Here is a 13,289-nt window from a genome sequence, read left to right on the forward strand (position 1 = left end):
TCCTTGGAAGGAAAGTTATGACCAACCTTGATAGTATATTAAAAAGCAGAGACATTACTTTACCAACCAAAGTCCGTCTAGTCAAAGCTATGGTTTTTCCAGCAGTCATGTATGGATGTGAGAGTTGGACTATAAAGAAAGCTGAGCGCCAGAGAATTGATGCTTTTGAACTGTGGTGTTGGAGAAGACTCTTGAGAGTCCCTTGGACTGTAAGGAGACCCAACCAGTCTATCCTAAAGGAAATCAGTCCTGAATATTCTTCGGAAGGACTGATGTTGAAGCTGAAACTCCAGTACTTTGGCTACCTGATGCGAAGAACTGACTCATTTGAAAGACCCTGATGCTGGGATAGATTGAAGGTGGGAGGAGAAGGGGATGACAGAGGATGAGATGGTTGGATGGCATCACCGACTCAATGGACATGAGTTTGAGTAAACTCTGGGAGTTGGTGCTGGACAGGGAAGCCTGGTGTGCTGCAGTCCATGGGGTGGCAAAGAGTTGGACACAAGTGAGCCACTGAACTGAACTGAACCACAGTACTTTGGAAGCTTTCTTTTGGTTAAGAACCCTCCTTTTTCCCAGCCTCCCATGTGTTCCTCAAGTACCCTGTACTGCTATTCCACTCTTTTTTATAATTATCAGTTTACTTGTCTCTATTCCTCATTAGACTAAACTGTAAGAAAGTGAAGAGCCATAACACGCTCATTTACTTCTGTTTCCTCAGTATCGTGCCCTTGTAGTTGGTGATTTTTTTTTTTTTTTTTGCTAAATGTTGGTAGAAAAGACTACTTAACACAACTGTGTTGTTTCCTTATTTAAGTTGACTTTTGTTGTTTACTAAACATAGATACCACAGAAGTGATTGAGTTGCCAGAGCACGAAGCCATGGAATTAGAGCATATGGATGAGGACGAGAAGGAGGGTGAATGTAATAAGATTTTGTCAGACAAGAATGAAGAGCCAGAAAACCCTGACCCAGCTGATTATGAAGGGATAGTGGCTAAGGAATCTGAGTGTATTGCAAAGTCCATCTCCTTCCTTCCTCGGAATAAGGAAGAATTGGAGAGAACAATTAAAAATATCCAAGGAACCATAACTGGGGACATTCTGCCCAGGCTCCATAAATGCCTGGCATCTACGGTAATCATTCTGTCTGGGACCCAGCAGGTCTTTGTGAACTCGGGTGTCTGTGGGGCCATGTCAGAATGAGGCTCCTTACTGCGTGGGTTGACATCAGCTTTTGGATTTTCTTTTTATCTACATTTCACGTTTCACTTTTCTTCTCTTATCTCCTTATCTTCAGATTCCTCTCCTGCAGCTAAGGGAGTAATGATCCTTCTTCATGATCATTTTTATACCAGTAGATAATTTTTCAACTGCAAAATTGTAGTGTTGGTAGGTCCCTAATCCATTTATTTTTGTTTCAGTTTATGTATTTATTTTCTTTCAGACTAAAAGAGACGAAGAACACAAACTCATAAAATCAAAGGTTGTGAATGATGAGGAAGTGGTTCGAGTTCCTTTAGCTTTTGCCATGGTTAAACTAATGCAGTCCCTTCCAAGAGAAGTTATGGAAACTAATCTGCCAAGGTATGTTATGTGACAAATCAGAAATTGGTTCTTCTTTTCTGTTAGAAAGAGAAACACTGTCAGTTTGCTATAATTTAGAATCCTAACTGGAATAATTTTGATTATGAGTAATAAACAAAAGGATATTTATATTTTTATTTGTTTCTGCTAATTAGATTTTCAACTTATGTTCTAGTATTTTGCTGAAAGTGTGTGCCCTCCTCAAGAACAGAGCACAGGAAATCAGAGACATTGCACGCAGCACCCTCGCAAAAGTAATAGAGGATCTGGGTGTGCATTATCTACAATATATTTTAAAAGAATTACAGACTACACTTGTGCGTGGCTATCAGGTAAATTGCATCATGCATTTTATATTCAGATTGGATTGGAGTTCACATAGTTGTACCATGACAAACACTGAGTCATGGTACTTTGGGTCTATCTTTTGCAAAGTTGATCTACTAAGAGTGCAAGCAAGAATATTTAAAAATTTCTAATCCATATTTTTTTAAAATCTAGTTTTTGAAAAACCTTTTTCTTTTTTGGAAGAATCTGTGATTTTCTCTCAAATCACTTGATATCAGGTTTTGTATTCCGTGAGTTCTTAATAAAATTCTTGTTGAATGTATCGCCACAAATGCAGATAATAAAAATTTGTTTTGAATTGAAACATATATGTCGTAAAGTTAGTAAGAGCACCAGGTGGAATGCAGAGCTCTTTGAGTAGTTGACCTGGCTGTCTTACTGCTCCCAAATGTAGGCCTTGGACATATGGCATCAGCAGCACCTGGGAACTTGTTAGAACAATCAGGACCTTAGCCCTGACCTACGCAATCTGCATTTTTAAAGATCCCCAAGTGACCGAAAGTTTGAGAAACACTACAGCTTGTTTTTCTGAAGTAACCAGCCAAGACTCCTGGTAGAGTGGTTACTCTAGGTTACCATAACCATACTTAATTTTTACTAATCTGTTTAGAATCAGAATTTTACTACTTCAAGTGGAATGTAAAAATACAGATCCCTTCACCCTTCCTTTGTTTAATAGTCATTTGTGTATTACTTCCCCATATGTTGAAAACTTATCGGGCAGTGTTAGAGTTGTTTTGCTTTGTTTTGTTTTGATAGGTAAGAAGTAGACTTACTCAGATTCAGAAAGAAGCATGCTCTGCAGACAAGAGTGTGGGCCACTGCAGACGATGAGTGCAGCGCAGAGTTTTGTTTTTAATCCTCAGATACTTATCATTTCTACTGCTTTTTCTTCATTTCTGAATTTCCAGATTTCTTGCTGGTATCGTTTCCCTTCTGTCTAGGCCAGCATGTAGAGCACGTGTGGTGGCAGCAGACCCTCTTTGTTTTCTTTCCCTTGTGACTGTTTTACCTTCTTTCCTGAAGGACATACACATCTGCATTGACAGTTATTTCTTTTCCTGTCAGCACTGTAAAAATGTCATGCCATTTCTTCTGGCCTTTCTGATAAATTGTTCTTCCCCTCTGAATAACACGCTATTTTTCTCTGGCAGCTTTAAAGACTTTCTTTTTCAGCAGTTGGATTTATGAGCACAGATATCTTTGGTTTTACCCTGTTTGAGGTTTGTTGAGCTTCTTGGTCACTTTGGAAAGTTTTCAGCTGTTATTTCTTCAAATACTTTTCTGCACTGCACTCTTTGTCATCTTCTGGGACTTCAGTGAACTGTATATTAGACTTTTTTGAAGGGTCCCATCCATCCCTGGGGGCTTCCCTGGTGGCTCAGTGAAAAAGACTCTGCCTGCAATATAGGAGACCCAGATTCGATCCCTGGGTCAGGAAGATCCCCTGGAGGAGGGCATGGCAATCCGCTCTAGTACTCTTGCCTGAGAATTTTCATGAACAGAGGAGCCTAGCAGGCTACATTCCATGGGGTCACACAGAGCTGGACACGAGTGAAGCGACTAAGCAGCAGTAGCATCCATCCCTGATGTGCGGTTCATATTTATTTTTCTGTTGATTCATATTCAAGTTCACCAACTCCTTCCTCTTTAATCTCCATCCTGCTGTTGGACCCATCCAGTAAATTTTCTTATGTCAGTTATTTTTCTTTTCACTTCTCAAGTTTCCTTAGTTCCTTACATCTTCTGATTCTTTGTTAACAGTTTATTTTTCCATGTTTCAGATCTCCAGCTACAAAGCTGGGGCTGTTTCTCCTACTTTGCCACACACTTCCCACAGCTGTAACCACACAGAGGCTAGGCAGTGGCAAGTTGGAGAGGAGAAGAGCAGCTTGTGGGCCCACCCTTTCCAAACTGCAGTCCCACTGAAGGAAAGGAAGGTCTCCCTGCCGAGTTATGGCTGCTGCAGCCCCTGTGTCTAGGCCACTGCCACCACCACCACAGGATCCTTGGAGTGTAGGAAATGGAGAAAAGAAAAACAAAAGTAGATTTCCTTATTCTCTTGGAACATTCTTGAGTTTTCTCTCCTATTCCTAAAGCCACAGGACTTCTCATAGACTTCTCTGAGTCCTAGCATGATTTCCATGTTGGCTGGGGGGTAGCCATGTAGAAAACAGGGGTAAACTCATTGGAAGTTTGGTGGTACTTGCACTCTGGTAGTCTTCCCCAGTAGTGGTTCCATGCACCCAATGTCTTCAGCAAACACTTTAAATATATAAAGGTACTTAAAGATCTTAAGTGGATTTATATGAAATTATGCCTTTAAAATCCAATCTGTATATTGACAGCCAAGTGTATTTTCTTAGCACATGATCATTACCTGTTTACCTTGATAACTTAGAGCAGTGGAAGCAGTGTAGAGAACATACTCTGTTGTATACTCTGGCACCATCTGCTTTCAGATCCTGACTTCACCACTTCCTGTTCCTGTAACCTTGGGCAAGTTGCTTGACCTTTTTGTGTCTCAGCTTCCTCAAGTGAAAGCGCTGATGATATTTCTCCTACATCATAGATAGAGTGAGTGAGGAATAAACGATACAGTACATGTGAGGAGTAATACAGTGTCTAGCCCGTAGTAAGCTCTAAGGAATGCTAGGTGTGATCACTGTTAAGGGCAGAAACTTGTTCTCTTCATGTAGGCTGCTTAATTCAGAGGTTGGTTTTTAAAAAGTTCAAGACTTGTGCTGTTCTTTATGGACTTCCCAGGTGGTGCTAATAGTGAAGAACCCTCCTGCCAATGTAGGAGACATTAGAGACTGGGGTTTAATCCCTGGGTCGGGAAGATCCCCTGGAGGAGGGCCTGGCAACCCACTCCAGTATTCTTGCCTGGAGAATCCCATGGACAGAGGAGCCCAGTGGGCTCCATAGGGTCACAAAAAGTCAGCCATGACTGAAGTGAATTAGCATGCATGCTCTTCTTTATAAATGATTGGCCTGATTTAGTCACAGTGATAGACCCTGTGCCTGTGTTGTGTTTCTGAGCATCTTTTCTATGACCATTTGGCTGAAGGACTTTAGACCCTGATATAAGTATGTGTCATTTAGCAAAGCTTCCTGCAGTGCTGACAGATGTATAATCAGAGTGTACCCTTTGCAGTCCTCCTGGGTCTTGTTCTTCCTACTGTGGTGTTCCTGACCATCCATGCTCTTCTCATACATCTCATTTCAGGTCCATGTGCTGACTTTCACTGTCTATATGTTGCTGCAAGGCCTCACCAACAAGCTACAGGTCGGGAGTTTGGACTCTTGTTTGGATATAATGATTGAGGTAAGATTTAGAGAAAGGAATTCTGATTTTTTTTTTAAGAGTTCAAAGAACACAAATCATTTCATAAAATAAGACACAATAATAACCTATAAACAAACATATAAACATATATTAATAAATATAAAACATAAACATGAAAATAATGTACTGTCTCACCTCTTAGGCTGGCAGAGGTTTAAAAAGCTAAGATTCAAGTTACATGAGATGGGTGCCCTGCTATAGGTCCTGAGTTGGTATAATCAGGTGTGATCTGGGGTTTGTACAAATGTACATTCACCAGAACTGTATGTGTAATAGTGAAAAATTAATAACACTCAACTTTTAAAATTGGATAATACAGTAATTTGGAGGGTGGGTTAGAAAGACACTAAGTTTGGCACACAATCTTTTGTTTATACATTCAGTTTAGATAATATGTTTTTAAATGCATTAATTTTGATAAGTTTCAAATATCATGAGGCTTTCTTAAAGGGAAATTAAGCTACTTTTTGGTAATATCAAAAAAAGTCCCTGTTTGTGTATTATATAGTTATATATGTAAATCTATGTGGTATTCTTTTGTTTTCCATTGGTATAAACCTTGAAGTGTTTCTGTAGTTGGTCTCTAAGCTACATTGAAAAAAGTGAAATCTAATAGAAGTTAACCATAAGCAGAGACTGCTTATGTTGGCATATCTTGCTTGAGTGTACGTAATCACCATTTAGCTTTTTTCTTTTAAAGATTTTTAACCATGAGTTGTTTGGTGCTGTTGCTGAAGAGAAGGAAGTAAAGCAGATCCTCTCCAAGGTCATGGAGGCACGAAGAAGCAAGAGTTACGACTCTTATGAAATCTTGGGCAAGTTTGTAGGAAAAGATCAGGTTACAAAACTTATCCTTCCACTAAAAGAGGTAAGGACTTGAATGTAATATAGGGAATCACCACCTTTCAGTATCTTGAGTTCTTGAAAAGAGCCTTGAGCATCATGATTCACTTTAGTACTAAGACCACCAGTTCCGTGTGTCTGGCAGCCCTGAGATGGGCATTCTGATCCAGGAGTCAGATGTAAACCATGAGATGCAAAAGGAAAGGCAACAAAAGTTGAATTATAGGTGAATTACACAGCTGAGTCCCATCAGTAACTGAGAATAGCCTTTGGAGTGAGACTGCAGCTCCCAGATTGCCAAGAGGACGAGAACTGGCATTTATTGAACAATATCACTGTGTTCTTAGCCCTGTGCTGCATTATGTTTTCTAATCTCCACAGCCATCCCTGAGATTGACAGTACTTCCATCTGACACATGAGGAAATTCAGGCTCAAAAAGGTAGAAAGAAACAAGAATAAGGAGAAAAGCCAGGATTTCATGCCAGATCTTTCTGAAGCTGGAATTTCAAAGCTCTCATTCTTTGCATTTTCATTCTGCCTCCTATTGAGCAGGGACTGTAATTTACCTGCCTTCAGAGTGCTCGCTGTGCCTGTTGCAGGGGTGAACATTCAACAAGCATTATTAATTCACTTTATTACAGTTTTACATACTAAACCTAGAGCAAAAAACCCTGTCTAATGACGTAAACTAACTAATTCCACGTGCTTCGATGCTAGATTCACTCCCTAAATACTCCTGAAATACATTTAGCTTATCTGAGCCTGATCTAAGAATGTTAGATATGTTTTTAAGATGAAAAAGAGTCAGCAAAGCACACATGTTTTCCATGTAAATTATCAAGTCCCTCCAAGATAATGAAAGTTACTAATACCATGTCCTGTGCAGAGGACTAGCTGTGACACACTGAGGGTTTTCCTGGGCTGATAGTGCTAAGCTCCCATTAAGTTCCTCTGATTTGGCCCAATACCTAATACCCATCCCTGAGGCCTGGCTATTATACGTCTTCATTAGCATGGTTTCCTGTGAGGAGTGACTGCAAGTTGTGTTGATGTGTATGTGCTTGTCTGTAAATTACCCCATTTAATGCACTTGGAAGGCTGGCATCTTCCAAGTGTCACATCCTATCTCCAGCCCTGTGCCCTGTGCTCAACAACAAAGAGAATGCAGAGGAGGCCCAAAAACGGCATACACTAATGGCAGTGATTATTTCTGGGGTTGAGGTTATGGGTAAATTTGATTTTATGTTATACTTACATTTGAAGTTTTATTAAGAATGTTTCTTTTTTAATTAGGAAAAACCATATTTTAAAAATAATATATAAAACTAATGTTATAACAAATCAAAATGCAGTTCTATCACCTCAGCATGCATTTGTGTTTGCCTTTAGATCTTGCAAAATACCACAAGTTTAAAACTGGCCCGGAAAGTTCACGAAACCTTACGCCGAATCATAGCAGGATTACTTGTAAACCAGGAAATGACAGCAGAATCCATTCTGTTGCTTAGTTATGGTTTGGTTAGCGAAAATCTCCCCCTGTTAACACAGAAAGAAAAGTAAGTTTGAAAAAAGCAACTATCTTTTAGGTGCTTGCTTCAAATAAGCCATTCAGTTCTCAGCGTCTTAAGTGGGTTCATTTAATAACTGGCTTTAGTAAAAGAAATAAAAGGGTATATTTATCTGAGCTGTGAGCTGGTACTACTTTGTGGTGTTTGGACTGAGGTCCTTCCAAGTGATACATGTCAACACAGGATTATTTTTCTGCTGAATGAAGTAGCTGTAAAGGCAACTGATTATTTTAACGTTTCTCTGACCACTTTTTAGATATTTATTCAATCCATGTTAGGGTAGATTTTAAATATATATTTCTTGTTCTGACCAAACAGAGTCTTAGACCTCCAAAGATTTTTAAATACCTTATTTGTGAACTTCTTTTGGATTTTGCTTCTGGGGGTGTCCTAAGAAAGACTCCTTGGCATTTGTTTTCAGAAATCAAAGGGAGCGTCCCCTTGCTGTTCATTTTAACTTAGATGTGCGTTCACCCCTCTGACCTCTGCTTCTGGGGCTCTAGAAACTTTGATCAGCAACCTGATCATCCCTTCTGTGTCTCGTGGTTAAGGGAGAAAAACCTCACAGCCAAGAGCACATTATTTGGTGCTGGACGCTCCTCACCAGAAAGAGACACAGTAGCTTCTGGGGATGCAGCATACAATGTGTTTGTTTCCACTGGTTTTCATTCCATTTGATTGACAGAAATCCAGCAACTCCCACACCAGATCCACGCCTGCCACCCCAGAGCTGTCTTCTGCTCCCCCCAACTCCAGTTCGAGGTGGACAGAAAGCTGTCGTGAGCAAGAAAACCAACATGCACATATTTATTGAGTCTGGGCTTCGGGTAAGAATTAACCTTAAGTAAGCCTTGCTGCCCACAGTGAGTCTGTGCCTTTTAATCCTCTGCTGAGTTTCCAGTACTGCTCATTTCTACTGGAAATGCTTTTTACCATAAATTTTGGAATTTGTTTTAAGGTGCATCAGTCCATTTACTATTTGTTACTTATTTTGATGATAGAACTTTCTCAGAAAATTAGTGATTCTGACCTAATATTTACAGTGCTTTCACTGTTGCTTTGCCTTTGAGTTTGTATCTCTGAACTACTCTTAAATTTTTTTTAAAAGATGGTGAGGTTTTGAAAACACAAGTTTGATCATTTTATTGTATATATTTTTTTCATCCTTCACTGGCTCCCATTTTCTCAGGAGAGAGCCCTGTCTTTCATTTGGGCCACAGGGGAATAACCTCATGCTGGATTCAGGGCTTCCCTTCAGTTCTCTAGAGTCACTACACTTTTCCCACCCCAGTACCTCACCATCTATTCCTCCCTCTGCCCAGGTCCCCACAGAACTCTCAAAGCACCCTCCGTTTATTGTGAATTATTGCCTAGAGTCTGTCTTCCTGGCCAAGATCCATCAGGGTGAGGACCCTGCCCATCTTGGTTTATTGCCACATCCTTCATGCTGGGCCAGTGCGTAGAATCAGAGTAGATGCTGAGCAATAACCACTTGGTAAATGAACTTTGAATCTCAGCTGCATGGTGAGCTCCCACCTTCTCCATTTACTGAGACTCTCCCAGGTGGTTCCCTTTTCTTTGCACTTTTTATGATTTCAAATAGAAGCGTCTTAACTTTTCACATTCATTCAGTCAGTCAGTTCAGTCGCTTAGTCGTGTCCGACTCTTTGCGACCCCATGAACCACAGCACGCCAGGCCTCCCTGTCCATCACCAACTCCCGGAGTTCACTCAAACTCATGTCCATCGAGTCGGTGATGCCATCCAGCCATCTCATTCTCTGCTGTCCCCGTCTCCTCCTACCCCCAATCCCTCCTAGCATCATAGTCTTTTCCAGTGAGTCAACTCGTCGCATGAGGTGGCCAAAGTATTGGAGTTTCAGCTTTAGCATCAGTCCTTCCAATGAACACCCAGGATTGATCTCTTTTAGAATGGACTGGTTGGATTTCCTTGCAGTCCAAGGGACTCTTAAGAGTCTTCTCCAACACCACAGTTCAAAAGCATCAATTCTTCGGTGATCAGCTTTCTTCATAGTCCAACTCTCACATCCATACATGACCACGGGAAAAAACATAGCCTTGACTAGACGGACCTTTGTTGGCAAAGTAATGTCTCTGCTTTTTAATATGCTATCTAGGCTGGTCGTAACTTTCCTTCCAAGGAGCAAGCGTCATTAGTCTCTCAAAATCATTTCACCTTAACCTCATTCTTACACCCAACTGACATGAAGTATCTTTTTAAAACTTGTAGCTGTTGCACCTTAGTCTGAAGACCTCCAAGATCAAGTCTTCAAGTGAACATGTCCTGGAAATGTTGGATCCTTTTGTGTCTCTCCTCATAGACTGCCTGAGTTCCATGGACGTGAAGGTGAGCATCTGTTGCTTCATAGGACCTGTGTCATGCAGAATACCTAAAACTTATTTCTAGGCTCATGCTTCACAGGGTGATTGAGTTTTTAATGACATTTACAACAATATGAACCACCTCTGTTCCCTGCATTAAATTGCTCCCTTAACAGCAATTTAATAATAATGGAGAGCCCTTAATAATTATAAAAGCCCGTCTAAGGAACTTGGCTGGTGGTTCAGTGGTTAAGACGCCATGCTTCTAATGCAAGGGTCACAGGTTCAATCCCTGGTTGGGAATGTCTGCATGCCACTCAGTGAGGCCAAAAAAAAAAAAAGGCCTTCTAGGTCCATTAGTTGTTTCATTTGATCCTCACAACTTCCTGAGGGTAAGTGGTGCTGTCCCCATGGTAGTGATCATCTCCTTGTCACTACTGCTCACTGCCATGATTCCTCATAACAGCCCATGAAGCATATATTATTAATGCTTCTGCTTCAGAGATGAGAAATCCAGGTCTTTAGCTAAGTGACTTGTCGCCTATGACACATCTAGGATGTGAGCTTCAGTCTGTCAGACACCTAAGCCCACACCTTGCCAACCTTGTCAGATGGCCTGTTTTACAGTAAATGTGCCAAGAGGTAAAGGAACATCTCTGCAGTCAAACAGGTAATAAGCTGCAGAACTGGGATTGAAGCCCTGGTTTTTCTGACTCCTTAGCTCTTTCCTCTGTCTTCATCTGATCCAGACCAGTAAGGCCATTCCAGAAATCAGAGTGTAGGCATCTTTTGGGTAGAGCTGAGCCAAGTGAACCGGCTGATCTAGATAATCTCGAAGGCTCAGGGATCCTTTTGTATTCACTTGATCCCAGCACATTTCTCGTATCTTTGGCACTCCACATAACTGTATCAAATTATAGGTCATAGTTCCCATGCTTAATTTCTGAGTCAGCTATCTGCTCTTTAAATGGCAGAATGGCATCCTTTTTATTGTCGTATTCCTAACACTCTGTAGAGTGTCTTGTGACATAAGCTCAGTAAGAATGGATTACATGAAAGAACCATTCTAGAAAATTGGAAAGTCATTTATAATGTGATTTTCAAAAAAAAAAAAGAAATGCTAAAATTAGCCAGCCCATCTAATCATTTACACATAGTAAGTTAAGAATGTGATAAGTGAGCACCCTTTCTCACTTGCTTGGGCTGTACCTTCCATTGTGTGGAGAAGCAGTAAGTGCTTCTCTAACAGGAAAGAGGAAACTTCCTTATCTTATTCTTAAACTTAGGGCATTGTGCTTCCTGAGTAGACTGGCAGAGCACTTCATTCCTTCAACTTGATTGCCCAGAATCTACATAGCCTCGGGTGCTGGATTCTTGAGTTTGGTCACTTCATCAGTTGATTGGCTTTTTCTGTTTTTTATTTCTCAGGTGATCACAGGTGCTTTGCAATGCCTGATCTGGATCTTGAGGTTCCCCCTGCCATCTATAGAAACAAAAGCAGAGCAGCTGACAAAACACCTTTTCCTTTTGCTGAAGGATTATGCAAAACTCGGGGCTGCCAGAGGCCAGAACTTCCACCTGGTGGTAAATTGTTTTAAGGTGAGGTGTTTTTATTTGCACTTAGAAAAATCTGGGACCAGGACTAGCAACATAGTGAATTTTTCATCCTTTATGGTCTTGGTCAAAATTTCTTCCAGATTAATTTGGTAAGGCCAGAGTGTTAGTATACTGTGTGAAAAAACATTGCTATTGTATTGAGTCCTTAATCATTCCACTGGATGCTGGTCTGTGAGATGCTCTGTTAACCTCACTGTTGTTGACTTGCAGTGTGTGACCATACTTGTGAAGAGAGTGAAGTCGTACCAGATAACTCAAAAGCAGCTTCAAGTTCTACTAGCATATGCTGAGGAGGACATCTATGATACTACAAGACAAGCCACTGCATTTGGTCTTCTGAAGGTATAGCATCACCAGATTGTTGGGTAGTGCAGTGTATGAGCCTCATGTCAGATATTTAGAATTACATGGAACATATTGCTCTGACTAGCTGTAGATAGTTCTTATAAAGATTATTATTTTTTGGTTAATTAATTATAAGCTAACATATCTACTTACCAAAATGTTTGAATGTGAGCTCTATATTAAACTTCAGGGAATTCTGTACAAAGGCAGGTACTTTACTTGTATATTTCATAAAATTGACCATTATAACCATTTTTTTAAGTTTATATTCTTTTTCTTTTGGAGATACTTTCATTATGTTCGAAAACTGCCTGAGGTTACTTGAACATCAGGTCGGCTTAGTAAACAAGAGGCCATTTGCAGTAAAATGTGAAATGAGTATGTCTTCTCGTTTTGTGTTTTAGGCCATTTTATCAAGAAAGTTGTTGGTCCCAGAAATTGATGATGTAATGCGGAAAGTATCCAAGCTGGCAATCTCTGCACAAAGCGAACCTGCCAGAGTCCAGTGCAGACAGGTTTGTGGAGAGAAGTTTTTTCCCATGGCAAGGGTTGGGCCCTGCCTTCTCTGTTTGTTTTTTAGGTAGAGAGACGTCAACACTTTGAATTCTGAAAACTTTGTGTCATGCTGTTGCTTGATTCTGAGACTCAGGAGCCCATTCACATACCAAGTACAGGGCCATTTTTCAGTATAAGGAGCATTTTGAGTATAGCCCTTATGTGGCATGTTTCAGATGGATGAAGAAATATATTTTCCTCTGCAGCATGGTAACCTGCAAGAAAGATTTCCATATGGTGGTCCCTATCTGTCCTATAGCAGACACACACAAAGCAGAAGTCCCATGAATGAAAAAAAAAAAGATCCCATGAATGATTATTTAATTATAATCATCATAAGTACCATGAGGAAAAAAATACTGTCGTATTTCTGTTTCATCACTTAAAGACACACCATTACTTACATACCTCAGAGAAAGAAAAAAACTTTGACATAGTGGTATGATGCCATTCATTGTAAGATATCTCAGTTTCAGTCTGATATGTTAAAACGTGGAAAACTGTGCTTCTTAAAATCTACAAAATATGGAAGAACATATGACACAGTGGAAGACCACCCTAGTGGGACAGTGAGGGAAAGGTTTCCTGAGGATTGACATGTGCTTACAAATTCTGCTTAGAATTTGAAGAAAGAATAAGGCTTAGCCTTGCAGGCTGGAAGATGAACCTTGAGGTGGGTAAGAGCTTAGCTTGTCGAAGGTGAATGAGAGGGGAGGGTGCCAAATATGGCAA

The 13,289-nt window shown here is 40.4% G+C and overlaps 1 protein-coding gene across 1 annotated transcript in view; it reads left to right on the top strand.

Annotated features, from left to right (window-relative positions):
• The window catches only part of UTP20 (UTP20 small subunit processome component), an 88,369-nt gene that overhangs the window by 62,566 nt on the left and 12,514 nt on the right, over window positions 1–13,289 (top strand). Inside the window, exons 41-51 of the mRNA XM_055396828.2 lie at window positions 848–1,140; window positions 1,451–1,590; window positions 1,766–1,922; window positions 5,168–5,266; window positions 5,988–6,155; window positions 7,521–7,687; window positions 8,385–8,526; window positions 9,949–10,065; window positions 11,469–11,639; window positions 11,868–11,999; window positions 12,407–12,517. Of these exons, the coding sequence (XP_055252803.2) occupies window positions 848–1,140; window positions 1,451–1,590; window positions 1,766–1,922; window positions 5,168–5,266; window positions 5,988–6,155; window positions 7,521–7,687; window positions 8,385–8,526; window positions 9,949–10,065; window positions 11,469–11,639; window positions 11,868–11,999; window positions 12,407–12,517 (1,697 nt within the window). The remainder of the gene's footprint in view (window positions 1–847; window positions 1,141–1,450; window positions 1,591–1,765; window positions 1,923–5,167; window positions 5,267–5,987; window positions 6,156–7,520; window positions 7,688–8,384; window positions 8,527–9,948; window positions 10,066–11,468; window positions 11,640–11,867; window positions 12,000–12,406; window positions 12,518–13,289) is intronic.

Source organism: Moschus berezovskii, chromosome 6 (assembly GCF_049115385.1).
Source record: "Moschus berezovskii isolate FMDL1 chromosome 6, NW_MosBer_1.0, whole genome shotgun sequence".
NCBI classification, from domain to species: domain Eukaryota; kingdom Metazoa; phylum Chordata; class Mammalia; order Artiodactyla; family Moschidae; genus Moschus; species Moschus berezovskii.